Consider the following 23,930-nt stretch of genomic DNA (forward strand, 5'->3'; position numbering starts at 1 on the left):
AAAACAAACAAAACAATTAAACACATTGGACCAATCATCTCATAAGGATCCTTTATTATTCCCTTTTAGTGTAAGAACAATCTTATGTCTCACCAAAAAAAGAACAATCTTATGCAACAGCAGTTGTTGCAAAACAAGCAAGGAACATCCACTAGTTAGAGGTAAGTATCTACATATTGAAGGCAGAGTCCAGAATACAAATGTACGAAAAGAAACAAAAGCATATTAGAATCACATCAACACTAGACCGCTGCCAATTAGTTCTTCAAATACTCGTGCTCCAGAGCTTCTTCTGCAGAAATTCTTTTACTTGGATCCAAGCAAAGAAGTTTCTGAAAAATTAAATGCTTTAGTTTGTAATCTGCATGAGTGTATCTATACATGTATTTTTGTATGAATGAATGAATATGAACATGCATGACCAATACACACACAAGTATGTATAGATACATAAGATTCATATTAAATTTTGAAGCAACTCACAGAGAGCAGATCCTTTCCGCATGCGTCGAGCCTCGGGGCCAAAGTTCCTAAATCCTGCAAGGACATGGCAGTGAAATTTAAGTTTAATATATATATACATGCAAGATTTAAATACAAAGAAGTTACCGACATAAGTTACCTTAGGATTGTACTCAGCTAACCCATGTGGAAAATTCTCTAATGAAGTTACCCCAGGCCAATTGTCTTCATTAGGTGTACCCATAGTACTTCATAAGATACAAGGAAATTGAGGGCATTAGTGTCATTTAAGAAGAGAACTTGAGTAAAACCTTGCCATTCCAAACTTGAAAATTAAGCAATAATTAAGAAATTGAGGGCATTAGTGTCACCTGAAAATTTTATGCAGCACGTCAATCTCAGATTGGCCTTTAAACAGAGTTTTTAAGGTCACCATTTCAGCAAAGATACAACCAATGGACCACATGTCAATAGCTGTAGAATAGCGTCCAGAACCTAGCAGTATTTCTGGTGCTCTGTAATCAACTGTCACAACCTGGAAAAAACCACAAATAATAATCTCTTTCTGAGGAACAAACTTTTATTGAGGAAAAGTAAAATCAGGTTCAGAGGACAATATGTCCACTTAATAAAAAATCTAGCTCCTAGAAATGAACCACAATCAATAAATAACCATACAAATTACATGCATTCTAAGTGGTAGGGAATTGCAGCTACAATGTAAAGAGTGTTGTCTAATATAATAGATTCCTGCAACTTAAATGTAAGAGTGTCAGACATGATCACAAAATCCTAATTCTTAACATTTGGTAAAGACTTGAACTCTAATCCAGAAATTTTGTAATAAATTTAAAATTAAGCTGTTACTTGTATCCCTGGCCAAAAAAAAAAGCGGTTAGTTGGATTACATTGGTTCATTATTTCACCATATGCTCTTGTATATTCTTTTTTATTTTAAAATGCAAAAATAATTAAGTACTCTAGCTTAACATGTTTTATAAAAAAGAAATACCATTCAGTTTAAATTTACAGCCATTACAGACTGCAACTTAAATCATGTTGAAGGAAACCATCTCCGTACTACAAAAAGATAAAGAGAATGTTGTTACCATAGGAGTGAGACTTGTCTCAACAGTAAGGAATCCCCTAGCAGACCCAAAATCAGCAATCTTCAGGTTATCACCAGTAATCAACAAATTCTCAGGCTTCAAATCACGGTACAGAATTCCATGCGAATGACAATAAGAGATCCCACAAAGAATCTGCTTCAGAAAACCCTTTAAAAAGAAAAAAAGTGAAAAAAGAATAAATTGTTCATATGAGATCAGATGATAATAGTCGCAAAGCAGCAAACTTATCACATCTTTAACCATTTGGAAGGCAGATAAATAATTACATAGAAGAAGACTAAGAAATGCAAAAGGTTGAATCAAGAAGCTAACCAAAGATTGGACCCAAGCACAATGAACAAAACAATAAAGTATACAGTGTCATAATAGCCAGCGCAGTTTATTACTTATGCATGTGCTTGTTCACATTACCATGCTAGAAAGTCCAGTGCTGTTAAAAATTCCTTACCAGATACCACAAGCATGCTAATAACTTCACTCCACTGAGAAGGAAGGACACATTGCTTCCTAATATTGCAACTCATTTCTAGAGAGTTGTTAACAAAACAACCACTCACAAGTGCTTAAAATTTTAGGTCAATTCTACAGCTACATATACCTAAACTGTAACAATTATCTATCACAACATATTGTGAATGACTAACTGTGAAGAACATACCTTTATCATCGTCAGATCTTCTTTATACTGCTTTTCATACACCGCGAAGTGCTCCCTCATATTCCAAGACATGGGCTCTAAAACCAAATTTAGAAAACCCTGATGGACGAATACACGCTCCAACCTACCAGAAAAGAAGCCATTAGAGGATGAGTCCAAAATATCAAAAGAGTAAATAAAAACAATCAAATACTACGTACTTCTTATAAGATCAAAAGTTCACAACACATGGATAGGACACAACACGAATTCATAATAATAATACCTAATAAACAAAAAGTTCTTACCATTTCATCTTAAAATATGTTATTGTAAAATCTCAAAAATCATAAACTAGCAATTGATACGCTTCCCCTAATTAACCGAGGTGGACTAAATTAAACACACACCAAAAAAAAAAAAAAGAGACAATATGCTGGTGCTGGTGCTAAGCTGACGGATAATAATAGATTAATAAGCAAAGGATAAGATCACGGACCAAAACAATATTAATTGAGGAGGTTTTTCCATATGGCAGTAAGAAATACCTGACTATGTTCTCGTGCTGCAACTCATAGAGAATCAGGGATTCTCTGAGCATGTCACGAGTAATTTCATTGTCCTCCAATCGAATTTGCTTCAAAGCAACAGTCTGATTAGTAAGAAGATCAGTGGCCACATCAACAGTGGCATAGGCTCCATCTCCAAGCCATCCGTCAATCGTGTACTGCAACATATACTTAGTAAACTTTAAATTTGAAAACATGCTTTCAAACTCTGCAACTGAGGAAAAGTATAAAAGGGACAAATCAAAAAAAATTCTAAGGGAAACATTTACCCGATCCATGATGAGATACAAATTTGGAAAGTCAAGGGGAATCTGATGGTAAAGGAAACATTTACAAAATCAAATTATACTCTAATAACAGAAAACTAATGAAAGCAACTTAAGGATAAACATTAATTAATGCTTAATTATCAGAATCAGAGCCGTGAGAAGAAGAAATTGAAAATTTTAAATCAAAGCTTATGTCATGATCACATTGAATGAGCTGAGAAATAATAAGATTAAGATTCAATTACAAACAAGAAAAGGCAAAATAATTTGTTCTTTCATATAAAGTACTCATACTTCTACTTGTAAACTGTAATTAGGACTTCCAGTTGATTGCAAGGTTGAATTTGAATTGACAAAACTAGAAGAAACGTAAATCTTTTTTAATATATATTGGAGAAACTGAAAACGATTTTGAAATCTTAAACTTAGTTAAAATGACTTTGTAACTCAAAATTAATTCACTCAATCCACAAAATTCAACATCCATGCATGCATGCATACTTTTCCTTTCTAACATTTTTATTGCGTTGCTATAATTTCTTTCGTTTCCTCAAGTTTCCAGGTATCCAAACAGTGATTTAATCGATCTACATTGCACATGACAAGAACCAGAAATCGGAGAAATAAAAAACGAGTTTGAATCTAAAAATGAGTTAAATTACTTAGTAACTCAAAATTAATTATTCAATCCGCGAATTACTTTTTTTTCCTCAAGTTTCTCGGTATCCAAACACACGGTGAGCAATTCTAAATGCATATAACAGAGATCGATCTACATTACACATGCAACACCGAGCAAAGAGTTAGGGTTTTGTTTCTCGATTACCTCAAGCTTTTTCTTGGCTTCACGTCTCGCTCTTCTTCTTCAATCTTGGAGTTGGAGGCAAATGAGGGAATTGAAAAAAGAGAGAGGTGTGTGGCGGTTTTATACCGAAAGGTTTTGGAGGGAAAAGCCCTGTTACTGTTACTCTTACAGTTACTGACTTACCCATTCTGTTATATGCTGCTAACTGTCTCGCTCGCCTCTCCTCTCTCTTCTCTCTTCGCTCTTCGCTCTTCGCTCTTCGCTCTTCGCTCTGTGGCTTCCGAAATGGGGTTCCTGCTTCGGACTCGACTTTGGCCTTTGGGGAAAATACTTTATATAAAAAAAAAAAAAAATTGTTTTTCAATTTTTATCCCTAATTTATACTTTATACTTTGACTATATTGTCCCTAATTTTTATTGACAATTTTAACAAAAATTTATTTTGGTACCTATTAAACACAAAATAAAAGTTTAGGTACTCAATTGGGACAAATAAAAGTTTAGGTACCACATTAAAACAAGGGTCAAAGTTTAAGTACTAAATATGAAATAAACCCATCAATAAATAACCATACAAATTACATGCATTCTAAGTGGTAGGGAATTGCAGCTACAATGTAAAGACTGTTGTCTAATATAATAGATTCCTGCAACTTAAATGTAAGAGTGTCAGACATGATCACAAAATCCTAATTCTTAACATTTGGTAAAGACTTGAACTCTAATCCAGAAATTTTGTAATAAATTTAAAATTAAGCTGTTACTTGTAAAGAACATACCTTTATCATCGTCAGATCTTCTTCATACTTATTTTCATACTCCGCGAGGTGCTCCCTCATACTCCAAGACATGGGCTCTAAAACCAAATTTAGAAAACCCTGACGGACGAATACACGCTCCAACCTACCAGAAAAGAAGCCATTAGAGGATGAGTCCGAAATATATCAAAAGAGTAAATAAAAACAATCAAATACTACATACTTCTTATATGATCAAAAGTTCACAACACATGGATAGGACACAACACGAATTCATTAGAATAATACCTAAGAAACAAAAAGTTCTTACCATTTCATCTTAAATTATGTTATTGTAAAATCTCAATTATCATAAACTAGCAATTGATACGCTTCCCCTAATTAACCGAGCTGGACTAAATTACACACACACCAAAAAAAAAAAAAAAAAAAAAAGACAAGAGGCTGGTGCTGGTGGGATCCAGATCCTCTCCTAAGCTAGTTAATCTCTTAACCTATCTAAGCTTTTAATTATAAAGTGTCATGTGTCCATTATAAGATCCAACGATTTACAATAATTTTGAGATTTTCTTTTTTCCTTAATTTTCTGATGACAAATGTCGTCTCCTTCCTAGCTTATTTGCCACTGTCCACTCATCTCATTTTTCATCTTGTCATCTGCAATACCTCTCTCTTAAACCTAAATATTGTTCATCTGAGATTCAAACAATGAAAAACGAAAGAATGATTTAATCTAAGATCTCTCTCTCCATTTAGACTTTGGATGAATGGAGAATAAAATCTCTTTTAGTTTTTTTCTTCATCTAATTAACCCATGTTGAAGTGGGTGTGCTAACATTAAAAATTGAAAAATCATAACCTGATAAAGAACTCAATTTTGAAAGGTTAAAGTTTTTTCCCAATTCTTTTTCAGTATCTCTTGCAGTGCTTCAGCCACCTCCTCAATTCCTTAGCTTTTTTATTTGTTTATTTTTTCTTTTGGGGTTACAACTCTCTATTTCCATCAGTTTCATCAACAACATTCCATTAAATTAATTTAGGCTTGTACTGATGAATGACAGTCCTGCACCATTCATTGTCTCTCATGTTCCTCATTTTCTCGCTTGACAAATCATATATTGAAAGACTAAATGTTAGAATTTATAGAATTGGGAGAGGTCAAAGGACTTTGCATGGAGAGAGTCAAGAGAGAAAAAGTGAGTTAACTATGGCAGCCAAGGTTCTATGCAGGGCCAAAATCATGAGAAAAAAAGGAAGTCCCAGAGCCATTATACTCTTGTTTTTTGTTTTTGTTTTGTTTATGAAGTTATACAAGTTAAATGAGAGACAAATGCTTAATTTTATTTTGAATCATAGGATTTTATAATGTACACATGACACTTTATAATTAAAAGCTTAAATGGATTAGGAGATTAACTAGCTTAGGAGAAGATCCAAATCCGTGTTGGTGCTGGTGCTGGTGCTAAGCTGACGGATAATAATAGAATAATAAGCAAAGGATAAGATCACGGACCACAACAATATTAATCGAGGAGGATTTTCCATATGGCAAATCACTTCTATGATACAACAAAGTCTGGACTCTGTGATGTAGCAAAATCAAAAAATTTCCTTACAAAATTCTAGAAGGAAAGTGTATGATTTGAAGAAGATCGAGGAGGGGAAAGAAAGCAAACAAACCAATTAGATTTCTGATATATATTAAACTGTTGGCATATGTGAGCTTATATAGAACATAATGGGTGTCAGGATACCCATTCAATTTGAACGTATATACCTTTTCAAATTGAACGTAAGTTGCATCCATTCAATTTGGAAACAAGTGTCCAAGTGAAAAGGTACCCATTGAATTTAAACATAGGTACTGTGCCCAAATGATAAGGCACCCATTCAGTTTAAACATAAGTGTCTCAAGGTAACTGTTTTATACAGAGGCTTTTCATTTTGAATCTTTTCAAAATATTATAACACTTTAAACAATGGTTATATGATATATATATATATATATATAGTATATGAAATTGTCACAATTTCTCAAATTAAATATGCCAACGATTCCCCTTTATTCACCAGTCACAATCATACCCATATTATCATGCATACAAGAAGGTGTCTTTGGAATCAAACCTTCAATTAGTGTAAGTAATTCAAAGTTTTAATGAAAACTTTGGTGGTCTTAACTTAAAGCTAACTGGTTTGGATGATCTTTATACATAGCACTCCTATATATATATATATACATAAATAATCACTCGCTCACCATAGAGTGGGGAATTTCCCGCTCACCTAACCACTCAGCAACGAATTTCAATGATTGAAACATTCCATATTTTAAGGCATTATTCAAAGATCATCCTTGCAAAAAATCAGCAAAATCGAAAACTGTTTAGCCAGTGTATTACTGTCAATATCATTTCAACCTTATCTGACGAACTGTATTTGTCTGCAAAGTTTGGAGGACCAAACAATTATCGATTTGGCTGATTTTTTACAGGGACGACCCTTAAGGAAGGATGGACCTTAAAAATGGACGGTCTCGATCATTGAATTCCCCGCTATGTGGTGAGCGGAAAGCGAGTGATCATTTATATATATATATATATATAGGCTCCTTCTATTGAGGTATACCTCAACTTATTTATGTTGAGGTATACCCTATTTGGGCCCACACGAGTCGTTTTGTGTCGATCCGAATTGTTTATTTTTTACATCTCTATTGATAGATCATCCTTTCAAAAAATTAGCCAAATCAAAAATCATTTGCCTATCAAATTTTGAACAAATAAATGGACGAACCAAATATTTTAGATGAAACCGTCTATTTGTTTTATCAAAATTAGATAAGCAAATTATTTTCGATTTGACTAATTTTTTGTAAGGATGATCTATCAATAAAGATGTAAAAAATGAATGGTTCAAATCGACACAAAACGACTTGTGTGGGCCTCAACAAGGTCATACCTTAAAATATATATATATATATTGTGTGTGTGTGTGTGTATATAATAGTGTATAGGTAACGAAGAACCACTTATGAATTAGCAAAATAATAGAACTTCTGCAGATTGGGACAAGCGTTTAGAATGTAATTGATTGAGAGGAGGTCAAAGCCTTTGCAATGAGACACAAACATATCCAATTGTTTGAGACAGCTGAATGTAGTAACGCTTGCAGGTATCGGCGTGCCTAAAAACAAAATAAGTATTACAAGATGTAACACAAAAGTTAGTATACTCCAAATTTTATTTTATTTTAATTCAAAAATTCAGTATAAGTAATGACATAAATATTTCCCAACTTACATTAGCAGTAAACCAAACCAGTGATTGAATTTTTAACTCGGCAAGATCCCAATTTTTTTATTAATCAACTATTGTCTATTTGAATTCAGAATTTATTCCGATAAAAGAAAATTAAATGTCATCCACTAAAACAAATGGTGGAACTGTTAAGTTATGAGCATATATTATTGAATATCATTGTCTTTAAAGATCAACAAGAAATCTAAAATTGCTTGATAGGACTCTACCCTTTTTTTTTTTAGGCCAAGGACTCTACCCTTAACAATAGAGAAAAAGAGATACAAACATAGAGAATAGAAGACAAGGATAAGGACGAAAACGCCCTTGAAAATTCATCACGGAGGCAACCCATGACTAAAATAACAGAATTTCTAACACATTTGCAAGTAGAACTGTAGAACCCACATAAAAAATTCTAGAAATTTCAGGAGGCCCGTAGTCAAATTTTTTGTTTAGAACAAAGTAGAATATGGTCTATAAATACTAATTAGTTTTAAAGGAAACTTTCATTTAGGTCCTTTAGTTTTATAATATATTGACTAAAATCTTATGATTTTTAAAATTCTAATTAAAGTCTAATAATATTGTAATCATTCAATGTTACATAATATTTGTGCATTAGTTTTTATTTTTTTCACACATACTAGATGTTAAGTGCTCGGCGACCGTTTTCGAGTGTTCGACAATGCATTTTTACTTATTTCACAAGCCCTAGTTTGTCGGCTTTATATTAGGTTTTAATTCTGAGATTTTGGGCGAATATGCAACTTCCACAAAACCCATTTTATACCCTAGAAAGGTATGAGGTGAACTCGTACCTTATGCCAAAAAAAAAAAATATTTATTTGATAAGACAATGGTCAGAGGGGTTTATTTAAAAAAAGGGTTAAATACAAAAATGGTCCACGAACTTTACAGTGAATCTCAATTTGGTCAACTAACTATAAAAAGTGTCAATTTGGTCCACGAACTTTTCAAGTTGTACCAAAACAGTACAAATGTTAACTTTCATTGAAAAATTTAACGAAAACTGGTCATGTGCACAGCAAGTGACCACATTTTCAAAGGCATTTTAGTTCGTTCATCACATTTTCATGTGACCAATTCCGTTAATTTTTTGATGAAAATAACATTTGTACTGATTTGATACAACTTGAAAAATTCGTGAACCAAATTGACACTTTTTATAGTTAGTGGACCAAATTGAGATTCACTGTAAAGTTCATGGACCATTTTTGTATTTAACCCTTAAAAAAAATAAAGACTTTATTTAAAAAAAAAAAAAGTTATAAGGTATTTTTTCAATAAAAATATTAAAAGAACTAAACTCTAATTTTTTGTAGTTTTAATTACTGAATAAAAAAATTATTTTTTAATCACATTCCATGAAAGAGGTGATGACCAGGCGATAGAACTAGACTGCTTTTGGCCTTTTGCTCTTTGGATGGAAGACAGTAGACACATCCATGATTCCCGACCCAACTTGGCTGGACCCCAATGTGGAAAACTCCTAGTAGCATCCCCCTCAACCTTCTGCAGGAAAACTCCTAGTAGCATCCTCCTCAACCCTTTGTAGAAAGCAAAAGTCAAGGGGCTCCAATATGGTCATTTCAAAGTCTCAAAGCCACTTAAATACTGTACCTGCTTCTTCAATCTTGATCTAGTTTGCTTGCCTTTCCTTTTGCATTGTTGTGCTCTAATATCTCTCTCATCTCTGGGTTAAGTATGGAACAAAAGATGGCAGATATCCTCTTGACTTTTTCGGTGGAGGGAATACTGAAGAAGGTGACTTCACTTGCTGCTCAAGAGTTCGATCTCGCCTGGGGATTCAAACAAGAACTGAAGAGGCTTCGTCAATCATTGTCCGCCATTGAAGAGTTCTTAGCTGATGTTGCCCACCAACCACAAGGTCGGGGAAGGGCTATAGAAAATTGGGTAAAGTCTCTTCAAGGCATAGCTCATGATGCAGACAATGTGTTTGATGATATCAACTATGAACTTCTCCGGCGTAAAGTAGAACTTCGAAATCATATGAAGAAAAAGGTACTCAACTTCCTTTCGGCCTCAAATCCCACTTTATTTCGTCAAAAAATGGCACATAAAATTAAGAACATTAACGCATCTTTGGCGGATCTCAAGAGTGAGGCATCTTTCATTGGGCTAGTTTCGAGAAAATTAGTCATAGAGGATATTGCAATTGCAACCCATCAAGGAATATTAGGGGGCAGAGAAACCAATTCTTTCTTTGATAAAGAGGAAAACATTATTGGGAGGAAGGAGGTTGTGCCAAGAATAATTACAACTTTGATCAATTCCAACATTAATCGAGAAAATCTTTCGGTTTTGGCCATTGTTGGAATTGGAGGCCTAGGAAAGACAACTTTGGCTAGGTCAGTATACAATGAAGATGCCATAGATGGGTGTTTTGATAAGAAAATATGGGTGTGTGTATCCAATGCTTTTGATGTCAATTTGATTTTAATTCGGATGTTAGAATCTCTTAACTCGATAAAAGCCGGGATAAAAGAAAGTCAGGATGCACTGCTTAAAAACCTTCGAGAAGAGTTGACGGGGAAAAAATATCTTCTCATACTCGATGACGTTTGGAATGAAGATCCTCAAAAATGGAACACTTTGACAAGTTGTTTGTTGAAACTCAATTCTGCCAGGGGAAGCAGCGTCATTATCACCACTCGTAGTGCCAAAGTTGCATCAATCACCGAAGCACTTCCTAGCTATAGGTGTGATTTGGAAAATCTATCAGACAATGAATGTTGGTCCATATTGAAAAACAGAGCATTTCGAGATAGTAGTGCTCCGATACCTCCAGATCTAGAGAGAATTGGAAGGGAGATTGCCAAAAAGTGTGCAGGCGTGCCGTTAGTGGCAAAGGTATGCATTATTATATATTATCAATTTGAAGTTTATGAATGTTTTATTTTGATTCTTATTTGTTTAAATCCCCAATCTACATGTTACTTTCCAATTCCTTTTTTTCATAAAAAAAATGGCATAAATTCTTCTTTCCTCTTTTATATTATAAACTTCTGATAAGGCATAATACCACTTTTCAGGGCAATAGTACTAGAAACGTTCATTTACGATAATTCTATTTCAAACACCTATACAACTGTAACCAAAATTAATCTGTCAAAAAAAAAAAAAAAAATCTATAGAAAAATAAAATGGAGAGCACCAGTGTACTTTTCATCAATCCGAGACAATGTTAAATTCTAGTTACATATTATAAACTCCTACATGTTTACTGTTATCTTTGTCAATTTCACCTTATTAATTGTTTAACATACAGAAATACGGTGACTTGTTACTATAGCTGTTTTTGATTTTGTGAATATGCTTATAGGGAACTTTTGTTGTGTTTTGGGATCATATCTTAAAGTCTTTGTTTACCAACGTAGTGGGGGTTACAAAGACTTAGGATAACATCTGTAACATGCTTATCCAATCCAGGCTTCCTTTCTTACTTTATATTTTTAGTTGTTTTATATTAAGTTTATGCTTAATATTTTGATTATTTTGTTTATTTAAAGTCTTATATTTCTTTCAAAGATTACTTTGCTCTTATAATTTTTTATTTTTGTAAAGTTCAATGTTATATATTGCACAAAAATTCTAACTCATCCAACAACAGGTTTTGGGAAGCATGATGCGTTCTAAAAATAGCACAAATGAATGGTTGTCAATTCAAGAAAGTAAAATATGGGAATCACCAGAAGGACAAGAAAGAATCATGTCAGTTTTGAAGTTGAGCTTTGATAATTTGAAATCGCCATCTCTGAAACAATGTTTTTCATATTGCTCAATGTTCATGAAAGATTTTGAAATTGAAAGGGATAACTTGATCCAACTCTGGATGGCTCAGGGATTGCTTCATTCTTCAAGAAATCTAGAGATGGAGGATGTGGGTAATGAATATTTTAATATTCTAGTGGAGAACTCCTTCTTTCAAGATGTTACAAAGGATGACCATGGCATTATTACCAAATGCAAGATGCACGATCTTGTGCATGATCTTGCAGAACTTGTATCTAAATTTGAGATGGAAGATAAACTTGAAATTCAACATATGACAAGGACTCCTTTAATACAACAAAGAATTTCAGAAGGAAATTTTGGAAAATTACGCTCATTGTTTTCGAATGGTGAAGCCCTTAGGAACATCTTACCAAGTTCTAAGGCTTTACGTGTGTTAAATCTATACAAGGCTGATATTGAGGAGTTGCCAATATCAATTGGCAAGCTGAAACACTTGAGGTATCTAAACGTTTCCAAAACAAATATCAAAGCACTCCCCATATCTATTGGCAATCTCTACAACCTGCAGACGTTAAGAATGTGCGACACTCTCTATCTTGGAGAGTTTCCAAAGGAACTACAAAATTTGATCAACTTGAGGCATGTTTATTTTGATAAGTCTTTAGAAGTTCCTTTTAGTATGAGGCAATTGACTCATCTGCAAACATTACCTTACTATACTCTGGGTGGGGCGACCAGTCCTGGAATTGAGGAGCTGGGTGGCTTAAGCCAGTTGAAAGGCCAATTAGTTATTCGAAATCTACAACTTGTGAGGAATGGAGAAGAAGCTAAGAACGCAAATTTGGTGGGGAAAGTAAACATACGCAAGTTAATATTTGAATGGAAGGATTTTAGGCAAAGCAACAACAATGACGAGGATGTATTAGAAGGCCTCCAACCGCACTCTAATTTGGAAAGCTTAGAGATTTACAAGTTTTTGGGTACTAAATTTGCATCATGGATGATGAGGGGGTTGCCACTCAATTTAAAAGAGATTCGATTACGCAATTGCACAGAATGTGAAGAAGTCCCAATACTCGGCCATCTACCTAATCTTAGACATCTTGAGATTTACCGTATGAATAAGCTAAAATGTGTGGGAGCTGAGTTTTATGGATATAACCATGTTTACGGTACAACTACTACAACAAGGAGTAAGACAAGGGCGGTTTTGTTTCCAGCATTGAAAACCTTACGTATCAGTGCATGTCGGATGCTAATTGAATGGATGGAAGCTGTAGTGATGCCAACCGAAAAAGTAGCAGTGTTTCCCTGCCTGGAGGAATTGTCTCTCGTGAATTGTAATCAATTGAGAAATGCTCCCAATCATTTTCCATCTCTCCAGAAGCTGAAGATAGTTGGTATTGACAATGTTGAGCCTATAGAAAATATTATAAGCAGTCAACTAACCACTCTCAGATCCCTCCAAATAGAAAAGGTTAAGGAGCTTACTTCTTTTCCAGAAAGGATGCTTGAAAATAACCAGAATCTTCGGACTCTATTTGTTCGTGATTGTAAGAAGCTGAGGAATTTACCTGATGGGCTAGACACTCTCTCTCTTGAGAAGTTGGATGTTTATCATTGTCCTAGTCTAGAGTTCATTCCAATTACACATGGCATCAGATCTCTTCGCAAATTGCGGATTGATGATTGTGAGAATTTATCAAGCCTTCCCAGCGGGTTAGAATACTGCACCTCTCTTCGGATATTGAATATAAGCAGGTGCGCTAATTTAACCTCAATTCCAATAACACAGGGCCTTGTATCTCTCCGCGAATGCTGTATTGATAGATGTCCTCAGTTGTCAAGTCTACCTAAGGGGTTAGAACACTGCACCTCTCTTCAGATGTTGAAAATAAGTGGTTGCCCTAATCTAACATCCATTCCATTCTCACTCATCCTCCCATCCCTGCGTGAATTGAGAATTGAAGATTGTGATGAATTGTCAAGCCTACCAAGTGGACTGGAATACTGTACTTCTGTTCAGAATTTGAGAATAGTTAATTGCCCTAAGCTAACATGCATTTCAATTCACAGTCTCACATCCCTCCGTGAATTGGACATTGAAAGTTGTTGTGGAGTAACAAGTATATTGAGTGGGCCAGAATCCTTTACTTCCCTTCGTTCACTGTGTATTCAGCGTTGTGAAAATTTAAGGCATTTACCAGATGATTGGCTACAATCCCCCGTCTTTCTTGAGAAGTTGACGATAAGTGATTGCCCTATTTTAGAGAGTATTCCAAGTTTAAACAACCTCGCATCACTTGGTGGGTTGTATATTATTAATTGTGATGGATTAATAAGTCTTCCGAGTGGGCTAGCATCCTGCACATCTCTTGAGAAGTTGTCAATTGTGTCTTGCAACAAGTTGATATCTACGGCAGAAGATATATCCAGGTTGCAATCTCTTTCTTATCTCAAGATAAAGAGTTGTGGGAATTTACAATATTTGCCGATGGAGCTTCACTGTCTCACTCATTTGAAAGTTATGTCTATTGGTAATTTCTGGGAGGAGCTCGATTCTTTCCCAGATTTTCAGGTTATGCCACAACTGAAAGAATTATCGTTGTTCGGGTGGCCTAAGCTCAAGTCTCTGCCTCAACAAATTCAACACTTTACTTTTCTAACGTCGTTGCATATAGAGTCTTTTAACGGATTGGAGGCTTTTCCAGAGTGGTTGGGTAGCCTCACATCTCTTACCCACCTGCATATTGAGAGTTGTGAGAATCTGATGTATCTATGCAAAGCTATGCAACTCCTCACCAAATTAGAAAAGCTACTCATTCGTCGATGTCCCCTCTTAAAGGAAAGATGCACAAAGGACAGCGGCCCTGAATGGCCCAATATTTCTCACATTGCAAATATCAGAGGTAATTTTTTTTTTTCTCAAATCAGTTATTCATGATTTGTTCAATTTTCTGTATATGTCGTTTTACTTTTAACTACAGATTCTCATGACAGGAATTTCATTCCCCTCTGAAAAACAGTTCCAATTAGTGTGCAATTGTTGTTGTGAATGCTTTTTGAAGCATTTCTAAAAATAAACTTGTTTGTCTTAATGTATCTTTTTTCTTTTCTTCAGCATTTGACTAAACATCTTTTTTAATTAGTTACCGAGGATGATTGAAACCATGTGATGCCTCACTGAACTACCACTGTTGGATATTTATGATGCTTTTCATCTTTCAAGAGAAAGATGGATCCAGGGGAGTGTCCCAGTTGTGCAAGATTAGTTTTATCCTAATTGTTTGAAGATTCACATAGAAGTGCAACGTAAGCTCTTAAAACCACCATCTCCACTTCCCTTCTTATATTCCTCTTTGATTAGATATAACCAGTTTTTCAATGCATGCATTGTACTCATCTCTAGCCTCTGCTTTATCTTGTCTTTGTACTTCCTACGTTGTTTCAGAATGACATCTATTATTATTTTGCCATAATTTGTAGGTTTTCAGGAGGCCCTTATTCAATTGGAAGAACAAGTGATGCGCAATATCTACAAATTCAGTCCATGAGTCCAGGTACTTCAGTTCCCTTTTCCCTCCATGGTTATTTACTCGTTTCTTTGGAGACATCGCGCTCTCTCCTTTAATCTCTATTTAACATTGTTTTTGTTAATTATCCAATATACTGTCCATTTTGTTGCTTGTCAATTGGCTTGAATTATTATGTTGGCATGGTTTGTAGTTTTGAAGAGCCTGTAACTCGAAAGGAAGAAGAACTAGTGTGCAATACAATTCATAGTGCAGGTACTTGAGGTCCATTCCTCCTGCGTAGGCGGTTAATTACTTAGTTTTTTTGTAGATAATGCAATTCACGATAAACACTCTGCTAATTATATTGTATATCTTACTCAAACCTCACTTTTCTTACTGGCACCAGTAATCCAAATATGTTCAAAACAAATTCTGGTATTCATATGTGACTCAATAAACTTGAATTCCAAATTCTGGGATCTATACTTTTTACACAAAATCTTTTGTTGATTTTCTTTTCTTTTCTTCTGCTTTTTTTTCTTCTTTTGATGGCTTTTTTTTTTTTTTTCCCTTTTTATCAGCCGTTAAGTGTTTCATATATTTTCAAATACCAAGCTCTTCCTACCATGTTAATATATAATACCAATTACAAGTTACCTGTTTCACAGTCATTTTCTGCATTGCTAATCTGCACTTGTTTATTTCCATGCAATGCAGAATATCCATTGTAACACTTTGTTCTACAGTGACATTAAGTTATCAAATCAGTTGCATCTAATCAAGGATATTGAGCTTGAGATCAAATCACACATAATGGCCCCATTGATTTTTCTTAGGTTAAATCAAGAATCTGGATAAGTTGTTTTTTCCTTGTTTAATCCCAATTTACTGTGTGTAACTGGTGCCCCTCAAATCATTTATATGTATATCTAGTAATCCTTCTGTTCAATAAGAAGCATGTTTGATATCTACGTAAATTAAAACACTATTAGTTAGGATTTGCATGATGTTATATTATATGACAGATCCATAGAAACTTCAAGTTGTTTTTATTTTTCTTTTGGCCAATAAGTTGGTGCTTAAATTATTTTCTTATTTTGTACTTGCTTTAATAATATATGTCGTTTGAAAGCTGTGGTATCATTGCAACATCTATGCTTTTCTGTTTCAGGTTTAATTAATCCTCCTTTCCAAGCAAAGAGGGCACATAGGACACTGGACACAGGTTTTGTTCTATTGTTAGGGTTTTTGGGGACCTCTCTCTATGATTAACTGAACCTACTTTCAAGTGAGTTGTTTATTCTTTCAGCTATTTGAATTTTAGTATGTTGCTCCTTCTCTTGCTCTGTTCTATTTTTTTTTTTTTTTTCTTTTTTTGAAAACGGGGGGGGGGGGAAGAGTTGTCATTTTCTGATTTCGGAGGGATAATATCTCTCTCTCTCTTCATTTGGTTCTCTATAGTGAGCTGCTAATTGCAGGTATAGTTTATCTCTATGTTTTCATATGGTTGTGGATTGTTTATTCAAATAGGATAACTTGTGATTTGAATGTTGATATCTTTTTTCTTTGTATTTCTATTTGAGTATATCTAATTTGAGTTCTAGCCTTCTAGGGTTTTGTTACTTTCCTCAATTTTTTTTTAATCTGGGATTTGGGATATTTGTGTTGCTTTATTATGGTTTGTAGTAACAATCCGAGCAAATGAATGACACAGCTTTTACCAAAATTTCTGTCAGAGGGTTGGCTTGGGAGACTTGAAGGGAACCATGAGAAGGTATTTTGAACAATTCAGAAAGATCTTGGAGGCTGCTGTTATTACAAATAGAAACATTAGGATATTGAAGGGTTATGGATTTGTAGGTCTACTTTCCTTTTCTTTCCTTTTTTCATCATTTGCCTTCCAGAAGCTTATTTCTTTAGTTTCTTTGACCTGATTTTCTCATTATGAAGTGTCTTTTCTCACGCCATAAGCTAGCTTCTGTAACAATTCCAGAATTTGCTGTTTTAATCTCTGTTTTAATTTTTTATTTTGTTTTTATGTACAGCAAGATTGGTTACAGTGCCAACACAGTCGCTAAAGATGCTTTGCTGTTGTGAGGTTACCAAAGCTTCAACCACCAAGTAAGCTTTTTGTCGCTGGAAACCAAAATGTGTAATTTACCCAGTTTGCAATTACTGTTATTAGTATTGGTCCCAGAATCCATTTATACGAATTCACCAATGCATTTGGTTAATGACAATTTCAGGAAGAGGAGGCTGGATTAGTTATGCCTTGAAAGGCTTCAACAATAAATCCGAACCTTCATATGGTCATGGATCAAACAAGGTGAGCTATACAGTTGAATTTATTACAAAATCCCACCCAAGAAAACAAGCTATACAGTCATGTTTTAAACTTGTCTGCGTTGTTCCGTTGCATACATAATTCAGGATTATTAAGACACTCTAACTTCATTATCTTTTAAAAAGTTGAGATGCACAGTGCTCTATTTTAATATGCTGTTACATAATATGACATTGATGGGAGTTAACTTTAGTTTTTCATGGTTGCTGTGCAGGTAAAGTGTTTGTGGATGCAAACTCCAGTCTCAGACAAAGCTGTTGACAAAGCTGTTGTACAGATAATGGCTGAAGTCCCAAAATATGTATGGAGCTGATTTAACAAACCAATTTACACTAGCTTTGCCGAGACCTACCAATGCTAATTAGTTCAATCTATTTTTGCATCCGGCTGGAGCAGAACACAAGTTAGAAGCTGCCATTGAACATCTAGATATTGATGTTTCTGGCAAACAAGCTCTTGATTCAGGGTTGCCAACTGGTGGATGTACTTACTGTTTACTACATTATGGTCCATCATTTGCTTATTAATTATAAATCTTGTGCTTACTGTTTGCTATTCTCTATTTAGATTCATATAAAATCCACATATCTTGCATAGTGTATCTACCATTGACTTTGAATATTAATTATAAATCGTGTCCTGACTTTGACGTTCAATTTGCACAATGTAGCCTAAGTTCAAGTTTTGGTTTGAGCCAGTTTTGGATGGAATCTCCTTTTTCTTTTCAGATACTGGCCTCTCTGCCTCTGCAGTCCATCTCCGCCCATATGAGGGTTTTTTTTAAGGGAACTACAAAAATGTTTCTTTTATCACAAGTAGTCCCTCAATTTTTATCAAAACATTAATTTTGTTTCTAAAGTGTATTTTCACTTAATGTTATCTCTCATTTTTGCTATCGAACACCACTTTGATTCCTAGATAAACTTTGAAAATTCGTTAAAAATAGTTTGGGATACAAAAAAATTCTTCGAAAATTTCTACGAACTTGTCTTGACTATTATTATTTTTATATGGAGTCCAATTATCAAATTGACATTTATTATTTTTCAAAAAATTCGGGGAATTATTTTGGGAATTCCTAATGCTCATATACCCCACAACAAAATGGGGTTGCTGAACGGAAGAATCGCTAACTCCTTGAAATGGCACGGGCTCTTATGCTTGAAAAGAATGTTCCACACTATTTGTGGGGTGATGCCGTGCTAGCTGCAGCTTATTTGATCAACCGGATTCCTAACTGGTCCCTCAAATTTGAAACATCACTTCAAGTTTTTTCTTAACATATCAATGTGTCGTCTATATCCAAACTACCACCAAAAGTGTTTGGATGTGTTGCCTACACTCATATCAATCTTTCTCATAGGAGTAAATTGGATGCATGCGCTACCAAGTGTGTGTTTGTGGGGTACTCACCTACTCAGAAAGGCTACAAGTGTTTTCACCCACCTACCCAGAAGACCATCGTGACTCTTGATGTTCAGTTCCGGGAGGATGATACATATTTCCGTTCACACTCTCCCGATTCCCCACTTCAGGGGGAGAATGGGAGTGAAGTGCCGACTCGCAAAGTGGTTGAAAACTTGGACCAAGTGGTTGATTTTTTGAAAGATTCGCACTTTGCATCATCCGAGTGCCCTTTTGCCAGTACTGAATCTACACCCAATGCATCTGGACCCAATACATCTCATATAGTTGATGAAGACACTACTGAAGCACCATCTTATGTCGTCGTTGATGAAGAAACTAACCCCTCTGCCCTGCCAATGCACCAATTGACACTCGAAAACGAGGTACTACTTAACTCTAATAATGAACATGTTGATTATGACCCAAATGATTATGTTGAGAATGATGAATCTGTGTCTAAATACCAATTACCACCTCGAACTACTCGAGGCAAACCCAAAACCCAATACTCACCTGACATACATGCAAAATAAAAAATATCCCATTAGTAACCATGTGTCTACCCATAGATTGTCTGAGTCTTATGATGCATTTGTTCGTCATTTATCCTCTATATCTATTCCAAGTAAAGTGCAGGATGCTCTAGCAGATGAAAAGTGGATCGAAGCCATGAACACAGAGATGACTGCCCTAAAACAGAATGAAACTTGGGATATTGTGGCACTACCCAAGGGGAAGAAACCTGTTTGTTGCAAATGGATCTTCACCATTAAATACAAGTCAGACGGTTCTATTGAAAGGTACAAGGCATGACTTGTGGCTAAGGGGTACACCCAGAAATATTGCATTGATTATCAAGAAACTTTCACCCCAGTCGCGAAGTTGAATGCAGTTAGGGTACTATTATCACTTGCAGCAAACTATGATTGGCCTCTATTGCAATTTGATGTCAAGAATGCCTTCCTCCATGGTGAACTCAAGGAGGAAGTATATATGGATTTTCCTCCTAGCATGATGACTATTTCAAACCAGGGAAGGTATGTAAACTGAAGAAGTCCTTGTATGGGTTGAAACAGTCACCCCGAGCCTGGTTCGGGAGATTCACACTTGTCATGAAGAAATTTGGGTACAAACAGAGCAATTATGATCATACTCTGTTCATCAAGAACAAGAGAGGAAAAATAACGGTCTTGATCATATACGTCGATGATATGGTAGTGACCGGAGATGATAGTGAAGAAATTTGTCTACTGAAGAAATACTTATCTTCTGAGTTCGAGATGAAAGACTTGGGTGATCTGAAATATTTCCTTGGAATTGAGGTTGCCAGGTCCAAACATGACATCTCTTTATCTCAAAGGAAATATACTTTAGATCTACTTGCCGAGGTTGGCATGTTGGACTGCAAGACATATGATACACCCATAGAGATGAACCACAACTTGGGTATCTTTCCTGACCAAGTCCCAACAGACAAGGAGAAATACCAACAGTTGGTGGGAAAATTGATATACATGTCACACACGAGACCAGACATTGTGTATGCAGTTGGAGTGGTTAGCTAGTTCACTCATAATCCCAGCAATGTTCATATGGATGCAGTTACCCGAATTCTGAGATACTTGAAGACGTCTCCAGGTATTGGTGTTATGTTTTGTAAGAATAATTATGATGAGGTTATGGGGTATACAGATGCAGACTGGGCCAGATCAATTACTGATCGGCGATCCACGTCAGGATACTTTACATTTGTAGGGGTAATCTTGTTACGTGGCGTAGCAAGAAACAAAAAGTTGTGGCCCGATCTAGTGCAGAATCAGAATACAGGGGTATGGCACATGGAATTCAGGAATTATTGTGGCTGCGTAGCCTCTTGCGTGACTTGGGTCGTAAACCCAAGAAAGCTATGCAACTCTTTTGTGACAATAAAGCCACTATAGACATTGCGCATAACCCGGTACAGTATGACCGTACTAAACACGTTGAGATAGACCAACACTTCATCAAGGAGAAGTTGGAGAATAGTATCATTGAACTTCTTTTTGTGAAAACCGAAGATCAACTTGCAGATATTCTTACCAAAGCCGTCTCCAGCAGAATTTTCTATGACTCTATTGACAAGTTAGGCATGCGAGACATCTATGCACCAACTTGAGGATGAGTGTTGAATAGAGTCCTAAATATTGATTAGATACATGTATGTATTTATGAGAATGTTGTAATAGCTCAAACCTGTATAATTATGAGTAATTATGAGTAATTAGGTGTATTTATGGGAATGTTATAATAGTTGTATAATTAGGAGTAATTAGGTGTATTTATGAGAATGTTATAATAGCTGTATAATTAGGAGTAATTATGAGTAATTAGGTGTAATTAGGATTCCTTACGAAACCTACTTGTAATCACATTGTATAAAGTCTCATAGAGGAAGAATAATAGAATGAAAAAAAAACAAATTACCAAAACACCTATACTGTTTATCACTGATGCTTTTCTTTTGGCATTGGTATATGTATGGAGTCGATTGATACTAATGATACTTGGGGAGGATTCCACATGGGACATCAGGATGTGTATCCTTGGAATCCTCGGAAACTTAGTGAAGAGGTTAAACTGCAAGCAACCCTGAACTTAAGGAGGGAGATTAGAGAAGTGGCACTACTAGAAAAGTAGTCATACACCACATGCAGGTCACAGTGGTATATGTGTGAAAAAACCACTGAGCCCCTGTGGTATTTGAGCAAATACCACAGTGCTTGCCACAGGACAAGTATCTGTTGTGCTTGCGGGTGTATTGAAAAGTCAACTACCACAGATAAGTGACCGTGGTATTTGTTTTGCACATATTCTTATAATTTTTCATCCGACACAACTTCTAGCCTGTTTTTACTAACATAGTGCAGTAAATGCATTGTCACATAAATATTTGGGACCTTATATACAACACCCAGCGCCCAATGGCAAATTACTCTTTATTGTTTTCTTATAATTTTTTTGTTTAATAATTAGTTTATTCTTAGTTTGGGAACCAGGTATTGAGAACTAGGGGCAGGCTCAGAGCTCATGGCCAATCACTACGGCAACTTCATCACAGATTAGGCATCAATGAATGTTTAGAAAAAATCCTGCACAATATTCAACTAAACCAAAGATAAAACCCAAGTACAAAAATTAATAATAACAAAAGGTAATGGACAAATTAGAAGAGAAAGAGAGAAAACATTTTTGTATTTATAGAAGAAAATGCAAAAAAAAAAAAAAAGGGAAAATGCTCATACTCAAATGAACCAATAGAAAAGCCAATTGCAAATTTCTTCTTATGTTCTCTAATATTAAAAAAAAAAAAAATCATTCAAGATAGAGCAACACCGTGAGGACTGGGGAAGAGAAGGCCCTAAACCAAAAGAAAAACTTGAAGAAACAAACAAATGAAAATACAAACTTGGTAGATCTCCAGTGTGGCGTGAGAAGCAACGCTCACTTCACAGATAATGTGCTGGAAACAATGGAGAGGTGACTGTACTTTTGCATTCAATGGTGAAGATCAGATCTTCTACTTCAGCCCCTTATAAAAAAAAAAAAAAAAAAGTGATGCTATTTGCACTTTTTTTCTTTCTTTTTACACACAATTTTTCTATTTTTTTCTCCTACACACCCCACACACTCATCTCAAATTCAAAACCTCTCAACACACACCTAAACCATTACCAAAATACCCTCATTTCATTACACACCCACACACCCCATCTTTCTCTTTCCCACTCTTTCTCTTTCCCTCTCTCTCTTTCTCTGTCAACACACACCCGCGTAGCACCACCCTCATCGCAGCACCACCACCGCGCGCAGCACCACCCTCCCTGCATGCGCACCATTCTCCTCTCATTCTCTCTCTCCTCCCTGCTGCACCACCCTCCTCGTAGCACCACCACCGCGCGCAGCACCACCCTCCCTGCATGTGCACCATTCTCCTCTCATCTCTCTCCTCCCTGCTGCACCACCCTCCTCGCGCCCACCACCATGCCAAGCTCGCATAGCCAAGAAGCCCCAATGCCCGACCACGCTGCCGACGCAAATGAGCTCGCGCTCGACAGCTCTGCCCAGCTCGTACAACCACGTCGCAGTGCCAGCCAAGAGGATGAGCTTCGCAGGCCGTTCGGCAATCATCCACCGAAACCGGCGAGTTCGTTCTGCAGCCATCCGTCGAAACCGGTGGGTTCGTTCGGCAGTCATCTACCGAAGCCGTTAGTTTCGTTCGGTGGCTGTCTACCGAACCAACTGCAGCGACAGAGAAAGGGAGGGAAGAGAGAAGGGAGAGAGGAGAGAGGGAAGGAGGGAGGGAGAGAGAGAGAGAGAGATAGAGAGAGAGAGAGAGAGAGAGAGAGAGAAGAGATGGTGGTGCAGCAAAGATGGAAGAAGACATAGAAATAGAAAGATGAGCGGGGGAGGAGGGGCTGCCGGGTTGGTTGTGGTGAGGCTTGGAGGGGGTAGTGGCTGTTTTGGCTTAGGTAGGGGAAAGAAGAAGGTGGTGGTGGTGCTATGGTGGTGGCTGTTTTGGGGGTGCTGTGGTGGTGGTGCATGCGAAGAGAGAGGAAGATTGTGGTTAGTGGTGGCTCAGGTAGGGGGAAGAAGAAGAAGGAAAAAAAAAAAATAGGGGAAGGGGGTCTGAACGAGAAAAAAAAAAAAAGAGAGAAAGATGGAGGGACTGTATGGTCTTTTTTTTTTGTTTATTTATTTATTTTAATAGGGGTGTGTAAAAAGAAAAAAAAAATGTGTACAAATAACAACACTAAAAAAAAATTATCAAATCTTCTAAAGGAAAATTAGAGGGAAGGTAGAGAGTGATATAGAGAGAGTAAAGAAAGATCCACAGAGAGTAAAGAGCGATAGAGAGAGGAGTAGGGAGAGATTGAAAAAGATTGTATGTTGTACTCGTCTATAGAATATAAGGAGAG

General features: G+C 36.0%; 2 protein-coding genes across 9 annotated transcripts; one reads left to right on the forward strand and one right to left on the reverse strand.

Annotated features, from left to right (window-relative positions):
• Positions 1 to 85: 85 nt before the first annotated feature.
• Positions 86 to 4,089, reverse strand: LOC147293275 (cell division control protein 2 homolog B-like). 2 transcript variants are annotated; one of them, XM_086231695.1, is made up of 8 exons: positions 3,894 to 4,089; positions 3,068 to 3,109; positions 2,778 to 2,956; positions 2,251 to 2,374; positions 834 to 997; positions 623 to 710; positions 484 to 537; positions 86 to 332 (listed from the first exon to the last, which is right to left on the reverse strand). In XM_086231695.1, the coding sequence occupies exons 2-8, from the start codon at positions 3,074 to 3,076 to the stop codon at positions 258 to 260; spliced, it is 693 nt and encodes a 230-aa protein (XP_086087821.1). In that variant the 5' UTR covers positions 3,077 to 3,109; positions 3,894 to 4,089; the 3' UTR covers positions 86 to 257. The 2 variants fall into 2 exon arrangements, with proteins under 2 accessions (XP_086087821.1, XP_086087822.1); XM_086231696.1 differs by lacking the exon at positions 3,068 to 3,109.
• Positions 4,090 to 9,482: 5,393 nt separating this feature from the next.
• On the forward strand, positions 9,483 to 18,224 carry LOC147293276 (putative disease resistance protein RGA4). 7 transcript variants are annotated; one of them, XM_086230718.1, is made up of 10 exons: positions 9,483 to 10,824; positions 11,585 to 14,618; positions 14,831 to 15,021; positions 15,196 to 15,269; positions 15,436 to 15,497; positions 16,396 to 16,512; positions 16,961 to 17,080; positions 17,270 to 17,345; positions 17,471 to 17,550; positions 17,783 to 18,224. In XM_086230718.1, exons 1-3 carry the CDS (start codon positions 9,658 to 9,660, stop codon positions 14,839 to 14,841), a joined length of 4,212 nt encoding a protein of 1,403 aa, XP_086086844.1. In that variant the 5' UTR covers positions 9,483 to 9,657; the 3' UTR covers positions 14,842 to 15,021; positions 15,196 to 15,269; positions 15,436 to 15,497; positions 16,396 to 16,512; positions 16,961 to 17,080; positions 17,270 to 17,345; positions 17,471 to 17,550; positions 17,783 to 18,224. The 7 variants fall into 7 exon arrangements, with proteins under 7 accessions (XP_086086844.1, XP_086086839.1, XP_086086843.1 ...); XM_086230713.1 differs by having other exon boundaries at positions 14,859 to 15,021; positions 16,939 to 17,080; XM_086230717.1 differs by having other exon boundaries at positions 14,859 to 15,021; positions 16,939 to 16,998.
• Positions 18,225 to 23,930: the final 5,706 nt, after the last annotated feature.

The sequence above is a fragment of the Dryas octopetala genome, chromosome 2, assembly GCF_963921425.1.
Source record: "Dryas octopetala chromosome 2, drDryOcto1.1, whole genome shotgun sequence".
Taxonomy (NCBI): Eukaryota; Viridiplantae; Streptophyta; class Magnoliopsida; order Rosales; family Rosaceae; genus Dryas; species Dryas octopetala.

Coding starts and splice junctions, on each gene's coding strand:
- LOC147293275 (XM_086231695.1), bottom strand. Junction 2,375..2,777: donor CAGCACGAGAACATAGTCAG/GTATTTCTTACT, acceptor CTTTTCTGGTAG/GTTGGAGCGTGTATTCGTCC. Junction 333..483: donor GCGGAAAGGATCTGCTCTCT/GTGAGTTGCTTC, acceptor TTAATTTTTCAG/AAACTTCTTTGCTTGGATCC.
- LOC147293276 (XM_086230713.1), top strand. CDS start 9,658: ATGGAACAAAAGATGGCAGATATCCTCTTGACTTTTTCGGTGGAGGGA. Junction 10,825..11,584: donor GCGTGCCGTTAGTGGCAAAG/GTATGCATTATT, acceptor ATCCAACAACAG/GTTTTGGGAAGCATGATGCG.